A 22,647-nucleotide genomic window follows, 5' to 3' on the forward strand; every position below is an offset into this window, starting at 1 on the left:
TTTGTTGAGTGCTGCTTCGAGGTATATTTTGAATAATGTTGGAGATATACAGCATCCTTGTCTTAGTCCTTTAGTCACTTTGAATCCCGGTGTTATCAGATTTCCTGTTTTAATTCTTGTTGTTTGTTGGTAGTACAACGTTTTTACTGCTTCAATCAACTCTATATTTATATTTGTTTTCCCCAGTGCCTCCCATAATTTATTAAGCGGGATACTATCATATGCTTTTCTACGGTCTACGAACGTCAGATGGACTTCTTGGCCACGAGCAACTTTCTTTTCAATTATCTGAGTAATAAGACATGGTCTATTGTAGATCGACCTGCACGAAAACCAGCCTGTTCTTCGGCTTCCATATCTTGGTATTCTTCTTCTATTCGATTTTTTATTATTTTCCTATATTAGATTAACCAACATAGGATAATGCAGGTCATCATAGATATAATGATAACTGTATCGGTTACACAGCTACATGTAGACAAACGTCTTAACCATAATATGTATTACCTATAATTTAATATACAATCTCCGTAACGGAATGCTTAATTTATTTCCTAACTTGTACATTGATAGCCCTTGAAAATAACTCGATGCAAATTTATTAAATATTTACACCCTTTAATTATAACTTAGAATCTGAAACAAATTGATTTATTTACTGACGAACTCTAAGACCATTCAATGCTAAACAGTTTTGAGTCACGATTCAAATATCATTTAATTAATTATTAATATTCGTATTGGGCCGATATGTGTCATTGTTTAAGAGTAATTTTTATATAAAGCCATATTGATTCATGGGAAAATGAGTCTGAAAGTAGGACATATTGCTACGTGTACATACTAAAAAACATTACACACTGATATGCGTTTAAACATCTTAATGAGTGAAAAGGAAAAAATGCTTCAAAAATATTAATTGGTTAGATCTAATTAGTTTTTAGCGATCGTAGTTCTAATTAATGGTGACGCTAAAACAAATGAAAATGGGGAACACTTAATCGAATTCTGTAAACAGCACTCTCTGAAAATCCTAAACGGATTCTACCAACATAAAAACATACATAAGTACACCTGGGTTCAACCAACGAGAAACACAAAGTCAATTATAGATTATGTCATCACAAAACAAGAAACACACATACAAGTTGAAGACATAAGAGTATTAAGAGGACCGGAGTGCGGAACTGACCACTATATGGTAAGATCAAAATGTTACCTATAATATCGGCCTCGGCTACTAAATCAAAATGACAACTAACTAGCTCAATCAAAACCCTTGAAATCGAATCTACCTAAATACAATATTGATGCACTGCAAAACAACTCGACATCATTCTTATATAAGCTGCGACTCAGCCAAAAATTGGCAAACCTGATCTACTCCTCAGCCCAGAATACCTATAAAGAGATAATCAATAAAATCAATGAAGCAGCTTACGAAGCGCTCGGCACAATCCAAAAGAACAAAAAGAATACTCCATTGTGGTGGACAAAGGACATCGCCAATGCAGTACACAACAAGAAACAAGCATATCAAAAGTGGCTACAAACAAATGATCCAGATGATAGACGAACATATGCAACATCAAACAGAGAAGAAAAAAATTTAGTAACTAAAGCAAAAAATATTTCCTGGGAAAGTAAATGAGAAGAACTCAACAAATATATAGGGTCAACAAGATCAAGAGAAGCATGGAATACGGTAAAAAATCTGAGAACAAACAGAAAAGAAACGAGTAGAATAGATTTAATAGAAGAAAGATCTTGGATCGAACACTACTCACAACTTTTGACTGAAACTAGACCTCAATTCACGAACATCAGTACAACAACATATGAACTGTAATTCAGTGAAGACGATGAAATAACAGTACAGGAAGTCGAGAATGCAATACAAACTCTAAAAAATCGGAAGTCATGCGGACCACAAGGTATACCAAATGAATTATTAAAACATAGCCCACAAGTATTACGGGAATTACTGGCGTATGTCTTCACCTTATTCTATAATGGACACGACTTACCACCGGAGTGGACAAAAGCACATATTAACAACATCTACAAAAAAGGAGATAGAAAGAATTGTTCGAACTACAGGGGGCTAAGTGTCATAAATTCACTCTCAAGACTGTATGGAAAAATAATAAAAAACAAAATTGAAAAAGAGATGACAGATGTTGAAGAACAGAATGGCTTTCGTGCAGGCAGATCCTGTATGGACAGTATATTCTCTCTAAAGCAAGTTATCGAGAAAATATTAGCCCACAACCTTTCAACTCATATAGTCTTTATAGATCTGACAAAGGCATACGATAGTGTACCACTTTCAATGCTTTGGGTAGCAATGGAAAAACAAGGAATAAACAAAAAAAATATACAAGCAGTACAACTCTACAAAAATATAACGGCAAACATTAAAACTGGAAATAGATTAACTAGAGAAATTCCTATTAGTAAGGGCCTAAAGCAAGGCTGCTGCATAGCACCTACACTCTTCAAAATATATCTAAATGAGGCACTCTCAGTGTGGAGAAGAAAGTGCTGCAATATGGGCATCCCAATCGGTGAGGATAGATTGTACACGATACACTTCGCTGACGACCAAGCCATTCTAGCTGAAGACGAGAGTGATGTGGACTATATGCTTAGAAAACTGGAAGATGAGTATACCAAATGGGGCCTCACAATTAATATACAAAAAACTGAGTACTTAGTTGTAGGAGAAAAACCAGAAAGCCTACAAATCGAAACGGGAACTATAAAACCAAAAGACAATTTTAAATACTTGGGAGTCCAAATAACATCAAAAGCAGGAAGTAGCGAAGAAATACACTCCAGGATTGGCCAAGCAAGATCAGCTACCAGACAGCTACACGGACTATTATGGAATAAAAAAATAACAAAAGAAAATAAAAGAAGAATTTATAAAACAATAATGGAAAGTATTGGGCTGTACGGCGCCGAACTCTGAAAAATAAACCAAAGAAACAAATCAAAAATTAAGGCCATGGAAATGAACTACTGGAGATGATGTTGCCAGCTCACTAGACTTGATAGGGTAAGAAACGAAGATATTCGGAGAGAAATGGAAATCGATCTAGACATAATAGACACAATCGAAGCCAAAAGACTTAACTGGTATGGATACCTTTAGAGAATGCCTGAAAATAGATGGCCAAAAAAATAGAAGAATGGACTCCTCCAACTAGAAGAAAACGAGATAGACCAAGACGATCCTGGAGAGACGATGTTGACGATGCAATGACCGCCAGAGATCTAACAACTGAAGATTGCTTCGACAGAAAACGCTGGAAATTAGGATTCGAGAAGCGGCGCCAGCTGTAGAAGACTCGCTTGTTATATATTATATAGATATTTCATCGTTTTTTACACTTATATACGCTCTAAATAAATACCCTTTTAACTGCCTTTAAAGCAGCTTTAAACGTTGTAAGAAACTTTATTAAAAGACAAAACGCAAATGAAGAAGCATACAACTGTTTCACGTCTTTAGAAAATATATGATAGAATGATATCGGACAATTTAAAGCAGTCAAAAATGACCAATTGCAGAACCAATAGTTTATGTTATCATTGGAAATACTTTTTACACATAAATATTAACAGAATACAGATTTTTTGTTTTACGTATATCATTGACAATAAAAGTAGACAACTTTTTTTTACAAAAACGCCATTTAAACAATATTTGGCTCCTTATATTGCTCCGAATGGCTTCACTATAGGAAGTTAATGTTTTAGAAAACTATATATTCATATGTATGTACAGTATTATTGTTGTTTGATATAACGAGAAATCCAGAAATCCTTCACTTAATGGAACGCAGAAGGTTAATTAAAGGAAATAAAGATGAATATAAAAAAATGCAGGCTTAAATCAGAAGAAAAATAAGAGAAGCTAAAGAAAAAGAAGCTGTAGAGAAACATAAAGAAATAGAAAGACTACAAGCCAAGCATGACAATTTTAATGTACACAAAAAGGTAAAAGAAATAACGGGTACTTTTAAAAAGCGAACACAAATGAAATTCAAAGACACCAATGGAAAATTAATCATTGACACCCAAGAGATGAAAGACAAATGGAGAATATATTTGGAGACACTTTTTCAAGATCAAAGAACGGATTATAGGCATCCATTTTCAGAGAGGATGATGAGCCCGGACATACTTAAATCCGAGATTGAAGAAGCAATAAAACGGATGAAAAGCAGGAAAGCTGTAGGGCCTGATAATATCGAAGCTGAATTTTTAAAACTCTTGGAGGAAGAAGGAATAAATTGGATCACGGCTGTCTTCAATAAAATATACAATACAGGAATCATCCCTGATAAATGGCTAGAATCAGAATTCATAGCGATACCTAAAAAACAGGGGGCTAAAAAGTGCGAAGAATATCGAACAATCAGCCTAATGAGCCACATGTTGAAACTGTTTCTTAGAGTCATCCATGGAAGAATTTATAAGAAGTGCGAGGAACAAATATCGGATAGACAGTTCGGCTTCATTATCGCAGTGGGTACCAGAGAGGCACTTTTCGGAGTACAGGTACTGATTCAAAGATGCAGGGACGTTAACTGCGACGTATACGCGTGCTTGATCGACTATGAAAAGGCATTTGACAGAGTTCAACATCAAAAGATGATTTTAAAACATTTTAAAGAAGCAGACCTGGATGACAAAGACCTCAGAATAATTTCAGAACTCTACTGGAATCAGACCGCATACATGGAAATTATCGGAGAAGAAACAGATCACATAAAAATACTACGTGGAGTTAAACAGGAATGTATCCTATCACCGTTGATATTTAATATGTACTCAGAGAAAATTTTTAACGAGGCTTTTTACGGAATAGACGAAGGCATCCTTCTAAATGGTGAAAGAGTAAACAATGTTAGATATGCCGACGACACCATGGTGATAGCAGAGAGTTTAGAGGGACTTCAGAGGCTAATGGACAGAATAAACGAGTATAGTCAACAGTACGGACTAAACATTAATACCCACAAAACGAAACAAATGATTATCAGCAAGGAGAATATAAATGGGGCCCATCTATACATTAATGGGACGCAGATAGAGCGAGTAAAACAGTATTGCTACCTGGGAACTATTATAAACGAACAGTGGAGCAATGTACAGGAAATAAAGTGCCGCATAGGAAAGGCAAGAACGGTCTTTAACAAAATGAGCGCCATCTTCAAAAGTCACAAAATATCCCTAGATACAAAAATGAGACATTTGAGATGCTATGTTTTCTCTGTGTTCTTGTACGGGGCGGAGGCATGGACGCTTACAGACACCACTATTAAAAAACTTGAAGCATTTGAGATGTGGCTTTATAGAAGAATGCTGAGAATATCATGGACAGCAAGGATCACGAACAAGGAAGTTCTAGAAAAAATGAAGAAGGAACCAGAGATTGTGTTTACGATCAAACGCATAAAATTGCAATATCTGGGACACCATTGCACAATAATCAGCACCGTTACTCCCTGCTGCAGTCTATATTGCAAGGTAAAGTCAAAGGTAAGCGAGGACCCGGTAGAAGGAGAATATCATGGCTGCGGAATTTAAGAACATGTTTTAAGAGAACCTCAATGGAGCTGTTTCGAGCCGCAGCGAGCAAGGTCATGATTGCCAATATGATTTCCAACATCCGAAACGGATAGGAACCAGAAGAAGAAGAAGATATAACGAGATTGGCTTATAACGAGGTAATTAGTCTGCTATTTCAGTTCTCGTTATATAGGGAGTCTACTGCAATACCAATCGCACAGAATGTCTTTATTTATTCTTCAAACAATTAAAAAACCAATCTTTCCAACTTCTTATGGGACAAATATACACAAATTAGAAATGTTTAAAAAAGTTTTTAAAATTCCCGCCCATTGTGACGTCAGTGCTTAGGTAGTCCATTGGCGGAAAAATTTTTACCTAAAGTGAAATATTTTTTAACCAAAAACTATATGTGTATAAATCGACCACATTTTATCTTATTTAATGTTCTTCTATTAAATCACTAACCAGTAAAACGGCTATTTAGATATCACTTATTTAGTATTATTGGCTCCATCAAACTAGAAAGGGCTTAAATTCTCTTGCTTTAATGTTAATTTTGAACGGTACATCTTGTTAAAAGATAAGATTTCCTTTGTGTAAAAGGTTTTTACTGCCAACTATGTAATGTTGATCGTAAAACGTGGATTTTATGACAGGATTTTAGTTTTTCGTTTCGAGTTGTTTGCCGACTTGGACTCGTGTATTGTTAAAAAGGGATAAGTGTTGAGTGTTATGGAAATTAGAGGTAAATTTAGTATAAACCGTTAAAGAATTTACCTATGTGCAGCGTTTAATCTGTTAACTAGAATATTTAAGGGATTATTAAATTAATACAATATACACTGCACGTCACGAAAAAGAGGCCACCTAAAATTTTTGCCATTTTTTAATTTTTACGAATCATACCACAAAGTGATTGTCATTAGATGTTTGTGTAATGTTTAAGAATATGTTCTAAAGCAGTATGTCAAAAAATAACTTCTTCCAAAATAATGATTTTATTAAAAAAAAAAAAAATTAACATTGTACATTTTTTTTGTTTTCTTTATAAAATTACAATTAAGTCGTGATTATTAATACTGTGTATTACCACCTCTATTGTGAATTACACGATTTGGCATTGAATTGATCAAAATCTGGATGTCGTTTTGAGGAAAAGCTTCCCATTCTTCCATGAGCGCCAACCGAAGCTGCTCACGATTTATTGGAGCTGGTATTCTGTTTCTTACCCTTCGTTTGAGTTAGTCCCAAACATGTTCAATCGGTTTCAAATCTGGACTTTGAGCCGGCCAGTTCATTTTTGGCACACCGACAGTTTCCAGATATTGCGTTACCATCCTGACTAAGTGTGGCCGCGCGTTATTTGCATAGAAATAAAGTTTTCGCCGACAAACCCAGCAAAAGGCATTACATGCTCGTCTAGAATTTCGGTAATGTATCGGTGTGCATTCAACGCTACTCTATCAATAAATACGAGATCAGTACGGCCCTCAAATGAAATGCCTGCCCAAAACATTACCGAACCTCCTCCAAAAGCAAAACAAGCAGCATATCGTTCCCCACATCTTCTGTATGTTTTGATGCGACTATCTGAGCCATAAAGAACCATCCTGGACTCATCACTAAATAACACATTTTTCCAATCTTCTATCGTCCGCATGGTCTCTAGCAAACTGTAGTCGGCATTTGGTGGACAACGAGCCCTTAGACCAAATTCCCTCAACCTTCTTCTCACGGTAGAATTGCTTAAAGTCCACCCGTGAGCATTTTGAAAACGGTTTTGGATTGATCTAGCCGTAGACAATCGTTTTTGCAAAAAGTACGTTGTAAAGAACGGTCTTCTCTGGCCGTCGTGATTCTTCTCGGGCCTGATCCTGGTCGTCGTTCGTGAGATCCAGTCTCTACGAATCGTTGGTAAATTTTTTGGACCATACAACGACTGATTCCAAGCTGTCTGGCCACTTCTCTTTGACTCATTCCAGTACCAATCAAAGTAACAATTTGAACAGATCTAGCAAATTTCTCAGCCATAGTTTTTAATTTAAAAATTTCACAAGTTTACTCTTCGAACAAATCTACACTAGTAAAAGGTTTTTGAAAAACAGAATAGCCATATTCCAAAAAAAATAAGGTACAAACAACACGTGCATTATCCGAAGTCATAAAACTGATATCAATTCTGCAAACTTATTACCCTTAATTGACCTGTCGATACCGTTTGTCGGTGCTTAAAAGACGCTAAAAGTGTTTCTGCATTGTGGGATTATTGTGGGAGTTATTGAAAAATTCTTACAAAATTCTAGGTGGCCTTTTTTTCGTGACGCGCAGTGTATTATAAAAAAAATTACATAGAAGTAAAGACTTCTTGTGAATAATGATATATTTTATTAAAAAATTATTTAAAATTTATACAAAAGGATTACAAATCTTCAAAACGTTTTCGGTCCAGTTGAACCATCATCAGTGAAAAATCCGAAAGTATATTTTTCTACCTTAAAATGATAAAAACATAAGATAAAATTTTGAATGTTAAATTACAAAATAGGGTAAACTATACAGTTATTGGAGCATGCAAGCAAGCAAGCAATTTAATTAAGCCCAGCCTGTGAGACATGTTCCTCCTAAGAATTACGTTCGGGTGTAACAGTTCATTGGAGCGAGGTGTATCAACTCGAGTAAAAACAGAAGTCACTCCACCGTGCTTCAATGCTCCAGACCATCGCTTTTCCCCCTATAGCACTCTGATGCGCGATAGGGGCACAACTATCAGCCAAATGCTCTTCATGTAATAGAACCCCCACATGGTTTCCTAACCGAATTCAAAAACTCAGGACAGCGCATTGTCGCTATAATCCTGTTATCTTAATGTGGCTTATCCGCGAACTAAAATTGCTCACTTAGACCTCAAATATACTCTTGTTAGCCCTTGCAGAAATATTATAATCGTAAAATAATACTGTAATGTCCAGTAACTGTTTCGTGTCCAATAACTGGCGTTTTACCCTATGGGAAAATCCTTGCTTTCAAAGTAGTTGAAACCAGCTACGTAATTGGGTGTGGAAACCTTTATATTACATGAAAATCATGGACAATTTTAATATTATAATGACACTATGGCGATGTTACAAGATTTAACTTGAAGGGAACATATATCTTCTCTGCTCGAAAGAAAGACAACTTTGTCCGACTATTACAACGATCTCACTGCCAGGTCGGGAAGGAAGTAAAAATTTTTGTTAGGAATAACAGGTCCTCAAGAAATCAAAAAGTGAATTTTTAACGACTACTCAAACAATAGTCCATACAATAGCACAATATCCTTATTGGACTGTTGTTTGAGTGGTCGGCAAAAATCCATCCGCTGCCTTGAAGACCTGTCAATCTCAACAAAAATTTTTACTTCGTCCTTGACCTAGTCAGTTGGCTAGTTCTAATAGTGGGACACAGTTGTCCTCGTTTTGAACAAGAAAAGTATGTATGTTTGAGCATGTATGCTCCTTGGATGTAAAATCTAATACCATTGGCCTAAGAAGAAAAAAAAATAATAGTATCATGCCCTTGTCAGGGAGTATAAAAAAATTAACGCTGATCCTGTACTCCGCTTACACGTTGGTATCACTTGCAGAGATATAAGTAGACTTCGTTCAAGAAACAATCCTCTAGATTCTGTGAGAACTCTAATTGAAAGAAACTTCAAGATAACTGACCATTGGCGAGAAGATTGGAAAAAGAATGCACCATCTGACACTCGGAATATGCAATATATCACAAGCAATCCAGAGGGTTTCGACCAACTAAGACAAATCTGGGTCACACTAAACAGAATCAGAACAAACTGTGGCAGGTGCTTCGACTCACTTTTTAGATGGGACAAAATACCCTCTTCGAACTACAATTGTGGTGCTGAAAGATAAACCGTTAAACATTTAGTGGAGGAATGCCTCCAAAGAGTCTAGTAAGTAAGTAAGGAAGATGCTTCTTTTCTTCAATACGTTTTCCAGACGTCCGTTTCGTATAGAGCTAATTTTTAGCATCCAAGCTTTCATGCCATGCAGTGGGATTAGCATTTTATCAAGTAGAGTTAGATCAAGATCTCGGTTAGTGAAAAATTATCACATTTTTAGAAATGCGTTTCTAGCCTGTTCTATTCTAATTTACTTCTTGTTCTGAGCCTTAAGTCTGTATTCAGCATCCTAAATATTTGAACTTTTCAACTTGTTCAATTAATTTGTCAGTTACTAATATGTTTATGTTTGGAGTATTATTTTGATTACAATTGTTGTTGTTTACTTTGTATTCATTTAGAGACCATATTTTATACCCTCGCTCACTACCTTTTCCCGCAGATTTTGTAATTCTTTTTGATTTCCGGCCATTAATACCGTATCGTTGACATATCAGATGATATTGCCAATTTTTCCGTTGACCTTAATACCTTCTTATGTCTCATCCAGAGCTCGTGCAAATATCTCCTCTGAGTACAGGTTGAATAATAATTGCGAGAGTATACAACATTGTTTAAGTCCTTTTTGAATTTTCATCTTAGAATAAATATATAAATTAGCTTAGAGATAAATTACTGATTGGCCAATGGACTATATTAATAAAGAACGTCGATAACTATAACTGCTACTTCGAAATTTTTATTTCATATAGATGCATTTGTATTTGCATTAGTTTTTCAATATAATATTAACTCTGCGAGGCATTTTTGCTATACTCACAAACAAAATACCTACTTTTTATTATAAATAATGGCTCTGACATACAACTTATAATTAACAGTAAGCAAACTTTGTTGATATTTAACCCCTGTGTATGTAGGTGGAGTGCATTCTGCTAAATATATGGTTATAGTGCCATTTTTTACGATTAACCTACCACAATAAACAATTCCCTCCACTCTTTTGTTACACAAGTTGCTGAAATGTATGCTGACATGGGTTGTAATTACAATGTTAACACGGTACATACTTGGCGTAAAGCCTTTTGTTATGATTTGCAGCATCCCACTCGAATCAGGTTTAAGTAGAGATCTACAGAATGGCTGATGCTCTTTTGTAATTCAAATTTTCACCCTTTGTGTTGCACTAACAAAAAACAATTACGTAGTTAGAAAAGTGAATACATTTATAAAGCAAATTGGTTACATTGTATAACTATAAAGTTTGAGCAAAATATTTCGTCGATCTTTGTTTTATTTGAACCAAATATTATCGACATGTTGAAGATCATGTATGTGATTGCTATTATTTTTTATTATGTTTATGATTATTATTATTTTACAATGTTAACGAGACATCTAAATGGGTGCACAACAAAACTTAAATTTTAGCTTGTATCTACCAAATTGAGATGATTTATTAGATAATTAAATTACAGTCTGCAGCAGTTCTGAATTGTTCTATTGTTGTTTTGCCACTCCACTCGTTTATATTTTTCACCAGGACGTGCTTCGTCCCTAGTCCTACTTTTGACGTGACAACGTCTTAAATTAGGTTGTGGCTCGGAGTCATTTAAGAAAAAGTGTAACGCCCGCTCACGTCTGTTACAGTGAGTCATCGAACGAGAGAGAGGCCCGCCGTACCGGCGAATGCCTTGCGTCTCTCTCCCACTCAAACATGATCGGTCCGCTGCGCGCGGCACTAGAGAATTAGGCGCGTTGAATCGCTAAAGTTGAAAATCGTTGAAAGTATCGTCAGCTGTGTCTGTAGTGAAAATGTGGAGTGCTTACAGTGTCCTATTTTAGGGGGAACCACCAGTATCAGATATAATTTTAGGAAATTACCTAGGGACCTATATTCTTTTATAATATTGCTATGGATTCATCCATTTAATATTGAGCAATGATTGTAAACATTCTTTATAGTTTAAACTTCAATGAAAATTATTAACTGTGTCTAAAGACATATATGATATGAGGTATTTTACCCAAGAGTATTAAGTATAATGAATATACATAAAAACATAATTTTGTTTTCTTAGGATTTAACATTTTGTCAGCACATTATCTCAAATTCACACTTAAATCAATATGTTTTTACTATTAGGTCTGTTGAATGTTTGTTCTTTGCACAAAATTTAGTCTATACTTCATATTTATTAAAGACGGTAAAATATACATTACAATTCAGTTGTTTATAAACCACTTTCAAAGCATAAAGAACCTTTTAAGCTTTGTTTATATTATTTTGTGTATATTAATTGAGTTAATTGGAGTAGCCCACTTTGATATAAAAATACAGTCAATTTATGGATATTTCAAGGTGACAATCTAAAAAAGCTGATTTCCTCCCATGCACTTTATTAGAAACACTTGAAATTTAAAAAAAATTTAAAAATCGTAAGATGTAAGACCTTAATCGTGAGATAGTGAGATTTGTCTTCAATTCGTGAGTAGATTCGTCATTTACAACAACTACAACAATAAAGGTAAATAATTGTACACTAATATTTCATTATCGTAAACTATGATTGATTGATTAATTGTTAGATTGACACAAAAGTTGAGAAACTGAGTTTATAGCGGCAATTCCTTGTTCCTATTGTGCAATTTAATAATATTCATATCAATAAATATTCTACCGAGAAAAAGACGTTGTCACGTAAAATCTTCGCCCGTAAAACCGACTTTACAGGTAACCGATTTTTAATTGTTCATCATTTTGTAAGAGTAAGACTAAAAGTACTCTATTTTACAAGTGTGTAGTGAAAATAACTATATGTATACAAGTTGGTATTTATATTCAGTTTGTCTGTCTTTTAATATATAAACGAGTAAAACAATTTATATTGTTTTATTTCTTTTGTATTGTCACATCTGGGTCATATAAAAAGATTGCTTGTAAATCGCTTCAAACCACTTAAACCATCTCCTTAAAAATACGTAATTGCACAATGTCGCTGTCAGTTTTTTTTCTTTAAATTTTCCTTATATTGTAGCGAAAAGACTGAAAACAGTAGATAATAAAAAGCTTCTCGTTAACAATAACTAACGAAGACCACGTTGCTCAGTTTGGGACCTTTAGTAGGGGTGAGTAAGGATATAGATGGTAGAAAAGTACAGATTACTAAATATACAGCTAAACTTTATAACAAATTGGGCGCCAATGATAAGTTTTAACCTAAAACTTATGAAGGAACTCAAAATTAAATAAACTAAACAAATATTTGTCTCAAAGACATTGGAAAAACGTACGTCAGAAAACATTATCAATAAAATCATGAAAATCGACATATTTACCCACAAGTTGTAAAAAATAATGGCATTTCAGCAGCTTTTAAAAGAAATATGGGCACAGAAATCCCTCCCTAATGATTGGAATATTGGAATAATTTGCACCATACCACAGGAGCTGTCTTTAAATGCTCTAACCACAGAGGAATTAACTTAGAGAAAGTTTTACAACAAAACACTTTTATTTCTTAGTAATGAACAAAAAAAACGTTATTAAAAGATCTCACTTTAAAAGTTACCTCATTCCAGAAAGATATTAAAATATCAACTTATGTTTACATTATTTGGTTACCATGAGAAGTGTTTATACAAAACTAATTTTAAAATCGTATAGGTAAACAAACGTTCTATATTATGATGTTAAACTCAGAATGAATTTATGTATTATCCCAAATTTCGAAATTCGTTCACATTCACAGAAATATAGTTATTTATTAACTAAGAATATCTATTATAATTTTAGATAAAAATAAGAGACTTCACTATTTTTTTTAGTTTATAAATATTCCTCGCTTGCTCATTAGAGAATAGAAATATGAAATTTGGTACAACCTGATTTATCCAACTGCTGGTGGTTAGGAAGAAAAGGATATGCTTTGTTTCTTTTTACCCTCTAAGTATTTGATTGGATTAAACCATTTATTAGGAGTCCTTTTATACCATTAAGAATTACTGGACTGAGTTTAGAATATATTACTTCGAGTCAAATAAGCATATTCAACATCTCTAGCCTCACGATAAGAGTCTAAAAATAAGTATTTATCTGAAAATATAGAAAGGAAAAGGATTTTTTTGGCTTACCTCTATAAGAGACCACAAAAACAGAATCACGTCTTAACGGTTTGACGTTTTAAGAGATAAAAGAAAGACGCTATATCTTTTCCACTAAATAAGCTCGTAACCACAAATCCTACGACTACTTGTTATAGAAAACCACGTCATCGAAGCAGTGATCGAATTTGTATACCTGGAAGCGCTTCTTAACACTCTAAATTATACTATCGCAGAATTTGCATGGCCAACAGATGCTATTTTGGACTCAATCTCCTCCTTAAATCCACAATTGTATCGAGAAATACAAAACTTAAACTCTCCAAAACAATAATACACCCAGTCCTAACATATGGTTCAGAGACCTGGACTCTAACAAAAACAATGAAAACATGTTAGGATGTTTCGAAAGAAAAGTAATAAGGCGAATCTATGGTGCAGTGAATGACAATGGAGTGTGGAGAAGATCTGTGGAGGAATAAGATCATAAAACATATTAAGATAGGACGTTTGAGGTGAATAGAGCATGTAATGCGGATGGAACAAAATGACCTAGCTAGAAGAACGCTGCTTGATAGACCCATTGGTCAGAAAAGAAGAGGAAGACCCAGAACAAAGTTCCTTGATATCATCGATAAAGACAAGAGAAATATGGGAATACGTGGTTTTTCGAAGAAAGGCGATGGATAGGTACGACTGGAGAGAAATTCTCGAGAAAGCTATAAGCCAGAATAATGATGATGATGACTGAGGTATATTCTTAGATTGATTTCAAATGACATTTGAATATTGTTAGAGATTATATATACTAAAATAAAAAATGTATTTCAACAGTTCTTTACTACGCATTCATAGGGCGTCCGAGATACGTACTAAACAGTGCTCGTGCTAAACAAACTTACCTAGATTATTTAACCCTTTACTGAAAATGTGTCGAAAGCTGCACATTCATATGCAATATAAATATTCAGTTTCTCTGTTGATTTAGGTTAGCATAGCTAACAAATATTAATATGAAATTAAATCTAAATTCTTATAATAATTAAAATGAAGTTTAAATTCTAATAATGTTTTAGGTGACTATCTAAGAGATAAATATGATGGAGCCACAGAAGTGAGAGTAAACAGAAGAGGTCGCCTTCAACTTAGAGATCCCCAAGTTACCATTCCCACAGCTTATGATCTTGTATATCTGGAAGATTCTCCTAATTATTGTATTAAAGATAATATCACTGGATCATTGGGAACCCAGGGACGAGCCTGTAACAGAACATCGCTGGATATAGACGGTAATATTCTTTTCCATAATTTTATCTAATTGAAATATACAGTACATTTAACCAACTTACACCTATAAACGATTAACAAAATTCGCAGAAAATATTTCGTTGTAGTAAAAGGCACGGTAAACTGCACTGGAGTTCTCTTTAATCTTTTTAATTACTTACTTTGTTTAGAATATTTTTGCCTGTATTATCAGTTAGAGTAAATTTGCATAAAATCAAGGGATTCGATGGGATTAAACTGGCAGTGATACGGCGGTAACCGTTGTACTTGTTGTCCATAACTTGATACAATTTGGTCAACTATATAAACTGTTGGTTTTTCATTACGTTTCGTAATTTCCAGTAACTCTGACTGAAAGGCGTATTCCGAAAAATGGTATTATTTTTAACTAACCAATTTTTTATGCAAAATCTCCGAATGATAAGGTGCATTATCTAAAACTATAGCTGATAGTTCACTCAGACTAGGTAACAGTTTCTCTTCAAACCATATAACAAACATATCTGCATTCATGTTTTTATGGTAATCAGCAGATTTTAATTTTGAAGAAAAAAATCCAATCTGCGTTTTCTATAAAGCCTTTTTTCCCTCCTGCATGAAGAATAATTTTGAATTTTGACAACGATTTCCGAAGTGGAAATTGAAATGTCAATAAACGTACTTTAATCTTAAAAGAAGGATATAAAATTGGTAATTATATATCCTTCAAACGATCCTTTGGTATATTCCTACTCGACTTTCGTTACATCCGCCGTGACTTTCCTATGTGTAGTATTTTTTTTGCAAATTAGCTGTTGAAAAGAAATTTTCGGAACCCATTCTATTACATGAAAAGGATTTCTTCTTCTTGCCGTGGAAATTACATTGATCCAATCTTAAGGTTGAAAAATGTTGGGGTGATATTTTTTATTTTTCACGATTGGACCGAAGTCAGGGCCACATGACATAAAAGAAGATCCACTAACTAAAATGTTATGCTTTATTTCTTCAACTAGAAAGTCATCCGATTGCACCATATGACTACACAGTAAAGCCATTTTAATATTTCTATTTTGACCACCACAGCCATTGGAATACATGATTACTTTCTTACTTCTAGCATAATTTTTAATATAATGGATAAGACAGGAGCCGACTTCCTGAGCTCCTCTAGACGCAACGGATTCATTCCATACATACATCTTAAACGCACTAAAAAGAATGAAAAATGGTAAAGCCCCAGGTCCAGATGAAATACCAACGGAAATCCTTAAACTAATAGAAAAAGACTCGATTCACGTTTTAGTTAAACTTTTCAATAACATTTATACATCAGGAAAAATACCACAAGAATGGCTTTTATCCACCTTTGTTACTATACCAAAAAAGATAAATGCCAAACAATGCAGTGATTACCGTACAATCAGTCTGATGAGCCATGTACTGAAAATATTTCTGAAAATTATACACTCTAGAGTACACAGAAAACTGGAAATGGACATCAATAATACCTAGTTTGGATTCCGAAATGGACTTGGAACAAGGGAGGCGTTGTTTGCACTGAACGTTATGTCTCAAAGATGTCTTGACATAAATCAAGATGTATTCATGTGTTTCATAGATTACAACAAGGCCTTTGATAAAGTGCGGCATGATCACCTAATCAGACTCCTGACAGAAAAGAATTTAGATAAACGAGACATCCGACTAATAGCAAATATGTACTACAATCAGAAAGCAGTAGTGAGAGTAGAGAATAATACCACTGAAGAAATTGAAATAAAGCGAGGTGTGAGACAAGGGTGTATACTGTCACCAACCCTGTTTAATCTCTATTCCGAAGACGAAATGAGTAGAACACTCTCTGAGCAATCCGTAGGTATTAAAATAAATGGTGTTAGATTAAACAATCTGAGATTTGCCGACGACACCGTTCTGATCGCAGAAACACTTGAAGAGCTACAGACATTGGTGAATAAGATAGCAGACTGCAGCGAAGAATATGGACTATCTTTGAACATAAAGAAAACTAAATTTATGGTAATATCGAAATCAACACAAAATGTCCAAAATTTATATTTACACAATGAAATTATCGATCGAGTTAGCAAATACAAATATTTAGGCACTTTTATAAATGAAGACAACGATAGCTCAGCAGAAATCAAAATAAGAATAGAAAAAGCCAGATCCATATTCACTAAAATGAAGAGAGTGTTCTGCGGAAGAGATTTGAGCCTTGAAATGAAACTTCGCCTGATGAGATGTTACGTACTTTCTGTGCTGTTCTACGGAATGGAGTCATGGACGTTGAAAAAGATTGATACCAAAAAATTAGAGGCATTTGAACTGTGGATGTATCGCAGAATCCTGAGAATATCATGGACCGAGAGAGTCACAAATGTCGAGGTCTTGAGAAGAATGAATAAAGAAAAGGAAGTCATATTTACGATCAAAAAACGAGAACTGCAATACTTGGGACACATTACAAGAGGCGAAAGATATGAACTGCTTCGAATAATTATGCAAGGGAAAATATCAGGAAAAAGATCCATAGGAAGAAGACGAAACTCCTGGCTAAAGAATCTACGGGAATGGTATAGCTGTAGCAGCAACGAATTGTTTCGGTCAGCAGTTTCGAAAATACGTATAGCCCTGATGATCGCCAACCTTCAGAACGAAGATGGCACTTGAAGAAGAAGAATACATCTTAACTTCTCCAGACTGTAGATTGTGGACGCCCAGACAATACGTCCACAATTGCCTTTTATAATATGTTATTCCTGTCGATAACACTGGGGCGGGCAGTGTTTTCATCAAATCAAAGGCAAAAACAGTGATGTCGTCCTTATCTGTTGTAAGTTTAGAATCTTGTACCATTGATTCTTTTAGCTGTTTTGATATTTTCTCACGTGAAGCTCTTTTTCAATTTTTATCTCTTTTTTTCTTTGCAAGTTGTTTTCGTTGGTTTGTATTTGTCTCAACAAACTTTGTATTGAAAATGTTTTAAAATATGAACTCGGAAACAGGATCCTTTGTTGATTTCTTGCATTCATTAAAAAGAATACAAATGTTTAAATCAGTAGATAAATATAATAAAAAACAAACTTTTTAAATAAATTTATTTGAAAGAATATTTATTGAAACTAGCGATTGTGCCTACAGAAAAAATCCTTACCTAGGTATTAAAACCACGTGTTTTTTTTTATTTACAAACTCGCATCAGCCTGTAAGGCTATTAGCGAAAAAAAAAGAAAAAGTAATAACAATAATTGAACAGTGTAACAATTAAATTTTGTATAAATAGTTTATTGCTTTTAGATATTGGATAATCACTTTGGTACTGCACTTTAAGAATAGTTCTCTCAAATTCTCCGGGATTCCGAATTTACACCTTTCCGCACTGTGTAACGGGCACTCCACTAGAAGGTGTTTTATTGTTAGCGGGGTATCGCAAGCATAACACTCCGGTTGTGGATCCCTTGTCATCAGATGTCCATGCGTAAGGCGACTATAACCAAGCCGCAGTCGTGTGATGATAACCTGAGAAAAACGATTGGTGGAACTATCAGACCATGGTTGAAATATTGGTTTTATCTCAAGTAATTTTGCCTGTTTTTTACACCATCTGCTATTCCATATGTTGACTATTTTGCTGTGGAAATATGATTTGAGATCTGTCGCTGGAGTTTTTGGATAGAATTCAATAGTTGTGTCCTCTAAGGCTTCTCGTGCATATTTATCCGCCAAATCGTTTCCCGTGATTCCAACATGAGATGGCACCCACAGGAAAGCAATGTTTCTGTGGTTTAGGTTATGCAATTCTTGTCTAATGAGTTTGGCCACAGGATGGGAAGAATAGATTTTTGAGATGATTTCTAGAGAACTTAGTGAGTCAGTAATTATTAAGAAATTAGTTTCAGGACATTTTGTAACATGACATATGGCTTTATATATTGCAAAGAGTTCTCCTGTTAAAATAGTATTAGTCTCCGCTAGTTTATATTTCTTTATTTCATCATTTGTTACAAAGGCAGATGCTACACAACGCTCTGTTTTAGATCCATCTGTGAATAACTGTTTGAAGGAAGAAAATTGAGAAATTAACGTTTGATATTTAGAATTAATTAGATGACAATTGCTTTCTTTTTTATTTTCTGATAATAGATCCAAATTTATGTGAGGAGAAGACATTAGCCAAGGAGGGGAAGTTGGCATCTTGCTAGGATAGATTTCGGGGACTTTAATGTTTAATTCATTTATGATTCGTCTGCATCTTTCGTAAAAGGGAATGTGGGTTTTTGCGCGCTGGATATTCGAGCAGCGAATGGTTTGGTGATATTGTAAAGAGTACCGCTTCGATGCATAAGAGAGCATTAATTCCTGTCTTCGTAAATCTAATGGTAGTTCACCCAGTTCTGCCTGAAGACTTAAGATAGGGGTTGTTCTAAATGCACCGCTTATTATTCTAAGAGCGTTATTTTGAATGGTGTCTAAAACTTTTAGAGTTGTTGAAGCACACGAGTAAGCGTGGCATCCATAATCGATCTTAGAGCGGATCAAATTTTTATATAGTATGAGTAGAGTTCTACCGTCTGCTCCCCAGTTCGTACCAGAAAGACATTTCAAGAGGTTTAGTCTTTTTTGACATATAGCTGATATATATTTGATGTGGTCCTTCCAGGTTAGAGCTTGATCAAATATTAGACCTAGATATTTAATTGTGTTTACATATTCAAGTGTTTGACCACCAAGTTTTAAAGTAGGTATTTCTTTTATCTATTTTGGTCTCTTTGAGAATATGATGCAGCGAGTTTTAGATAAAGCAAATTGAAAACCACTCCTTTTAGACCATGCTATAAATTTATCGAGTTGATCTTGTAATAATTTGGCCATACTCTGTATATTGTTTCCATTTAAGAATATTATAAGATCATCCGCGTACAATCTCGCTTGAATGGGTTTGTTCATTGATTTGATTATATCATTGATAGCACCACGTATTTACTGACCGTTATTTTCAAAAGTTTACTGCACTAAAATACAAGAAATAATACATACCTTCAATTTCATGTTGATAAGAAATATTCAGCTTAGACGTAGAAGCCATTTTACACGCTTTTTTAGGCTATACTGTGTAAAAAACACTTTTAATATCAGCAGATAGTACTATCATGTGTTAATAAGTCACTGACAATTTAAAGGTTAAAATGGTATTCCCAGAAACCAAAGCGGACCGTGACATATAGTCCTGGCTCGCAAGTATTGTTGTCTTAAACAAAATGGACCATCCTAATATATGCTGCCATCTGTTGTAGAGTAGAGGAAATTCATATGGTCCACTCTGGAATTGAAGGAAAGTAAATGTTGGGTTTAGAACCAAACTTATCTAAAATTTCACAATTTTGTGGGATGGGCCGTTCTGGTTCTCAAAACCGAACACAGAGAAGCGACAGTCCTTTGAAGTTACGTGGCCAAGCCGCCAATGACAGCTAACAACCAGAAAATTAATAGTCAGTGGGCATATCACACAATATAAATTCTTAAGAGCGTAGGCGCAAAATTTCGAGCCAATGTTTTTTAAATGCATTCATTTTTTTCGAATTCTGAAAAAACTAATAAGTATTCTTGAAAAATTTAAACGCAGAATGGAAGACTACATTATTACTGAGGGCCGAAAGTCCCTGAAAACACCTATAATGTTTATTTTAATAAGTTACAGGGGTGAAAAAAAAAAAAAGAGAAAATTTAGTGTGATTTTTAATTTTAAATATCTCATTCAAATAACTTTTTGTTTATTCTAAAGGACCCTTTCGGCCCTCGGTAATAATGTAATCTTTCATTCTGTGTTTAAATTTTTCAAAAATATTTGTTAGTTTTCTCAGGATTCGAAAAAAATGATTGCATTTAAAAAGGATTGGCCCGAAATTTTGCGCCTACGCTCTTAAGCGAAACAAAGAAATTACTAAAAATCTTAAAATTACAACAGAACAAGACTTCAAAATTGCAAAAACATGGTTGCAAACAAACTTACATTAAATTATGAAAAACTAAATAGGTACTCATCTACTTTTTGCTATATACAAAAGTTGTCTGCCAATTTTTAATTCGTTAAATATAAATAACAAAGATCATTGAAGGTACTGCGTCATGCGCCAATGTTTTTCTTTTATTTCCTTTTACAATAACATTATCTTCAAAATGCAGTTCACAAATCCTATAATTATTATAAAGTGAATCCATTTTGAATAACAAATCTTCTCGTCTGCAAGCTACTATCCACACTTTGGCACTACAAATTTTTAACAGAACAAATTTTAAACAAAGAACTTTTTCTGTATTTATAAATAATACTTTATTACTTACAACTATAACAGTATTAGTATATTCTAAGTATATTGTAAGTTATGAAATATTTAACTTTTGTGAATATCTAATCTTAATAAATTTACAGTTTTCTCCTGACTAAGTCACAAAAATGTCACTAAATATTGAGATATGCAACAAATAAAGTTTTAATATTTTTTATTTGTAATTCCCATTTAAAACTCCTAAATATTTTATGTACTTCGATCCATATATTCGATCTTTTTTATTTATATTTAACGAATTAAAAATTGGCAGACAACTTTTGTATATAGCAAAAAGTAGATGAGTACCTATTTAGTTTTTTCATAATCTAATGTAAGTTTGTTTATTTGCAACCATGTTTTTGCAATTTTGAAGTCTTGTTCTATTGTAATTTTAAGATTTTCCCAATTATCGATCTAATTATGTTTCCAACAATTTTTAGTTTGAGCATTTTAGTAATGTCTTTGTTTCGTTTAAGAGCGTAGGCGAAAAATTTCGGGCCAATACTTTTTAAATACAATCATTTTTTCGAATCCTGAGAAAACTAACAAATATTTTTGAAAAATTTAAACACAGAATGAAAGATTACATTATTACCGAGGGCCGAAAGTCCCTTAGAATAAACAAAAAGTTTTTTTGAATGAGATATTTGAAATTAAAAATCACACTAAATTTTCTCTTTTTTTTTCACCCCTGTAACTTATTAAAATAAACATTATAGAAGTTTTCGGGGACTTTTGGCCCTCGGTAATAATGTGGTCTTTCATTCTGCGTTTAAATTTTTCAAAAATACTTATTAGTTTTTTCAGGATTCGAAAAAAATGAATACATTTAAAAAACATTTGCCCGAAATTTTGCGCCTACGCTCTTAAATAAAATATTCTCGTGTATAAAACCCTCTATATATTTTTATTTCCTAAAAATACTATATTCGTATTGTTGTCTTCGAGCGCACTGACGCCGGGCCACCATCTGTTGATTTTTTGACCTGAGCCTTCGGAGACTTGCTTCTTTCAATAAAAGAAATAGCACTGACACCAAATTTAATGTTTTCATTTTGAACTATCTCTTGGCAGACCAAAGTTTATTTTTTATAGCTCGGACAGACACGTCGGCGTCGGCTTACTGTTCGAAAGTCAAACCAATACTATTATGTAACAACTAATAATAATTACAAAGCAATAGTAATTACCTGTTATTATTCTTAGGAAATCAATAAACTTATTCCTTTTCCTGTCACAGATGAACATCCGCGAATCTCACAAATATATCTAGACATTTTAAATATAAATTAAACTTTTAACTATAAACTATAACTATAAACTTATATATTTAACTATAACTATAAACTATAACTATAACCTTTTAACTATAAATAAATTATATAAATGGTCAAATGCACTTGTTGTGTCGAGTATTTACCATAGACGCCTACG

General features: G+C 33.9%; 1 protein-coding gene across 1 annotated transcript in view; it reads left to right on the plus strand.

The window, feature by feature from the left end:
* Positions 1–22,647, plus strand: part of LOC140449201 (protein Wnt-5b-like) — a 314,387-nt gene that overhangs the window by 287,142 nt on the left and 4,598 nt on the right. The window contains exon 7 of the mRNA XM_072542370.1: positions 14,671–14,883. Within this exon, the coding sequence (XP_072398471.1) occupies positions 14,671–14,883 (213 nt within the window). The remainder of the gene's footprint in view (positions 1–14,670; positions 14,884–22,647) is intronic.

Source organism: Diabrotica undecimpunctata, chromosome 8 (genome assembly GCF_040954645.1).
Source record: "Diabrotica undecimpunctata isolate CICGRU chromosome 8, icDiaUnde3, whole genome shotgun sequence".
Lineage (NCBI taxonomy): Eukaryota > Metazoa > Arthropoda > Insecta > Coleoptera > Chrysomelidae > Diabrotica > Diabrotica undecimpunctata.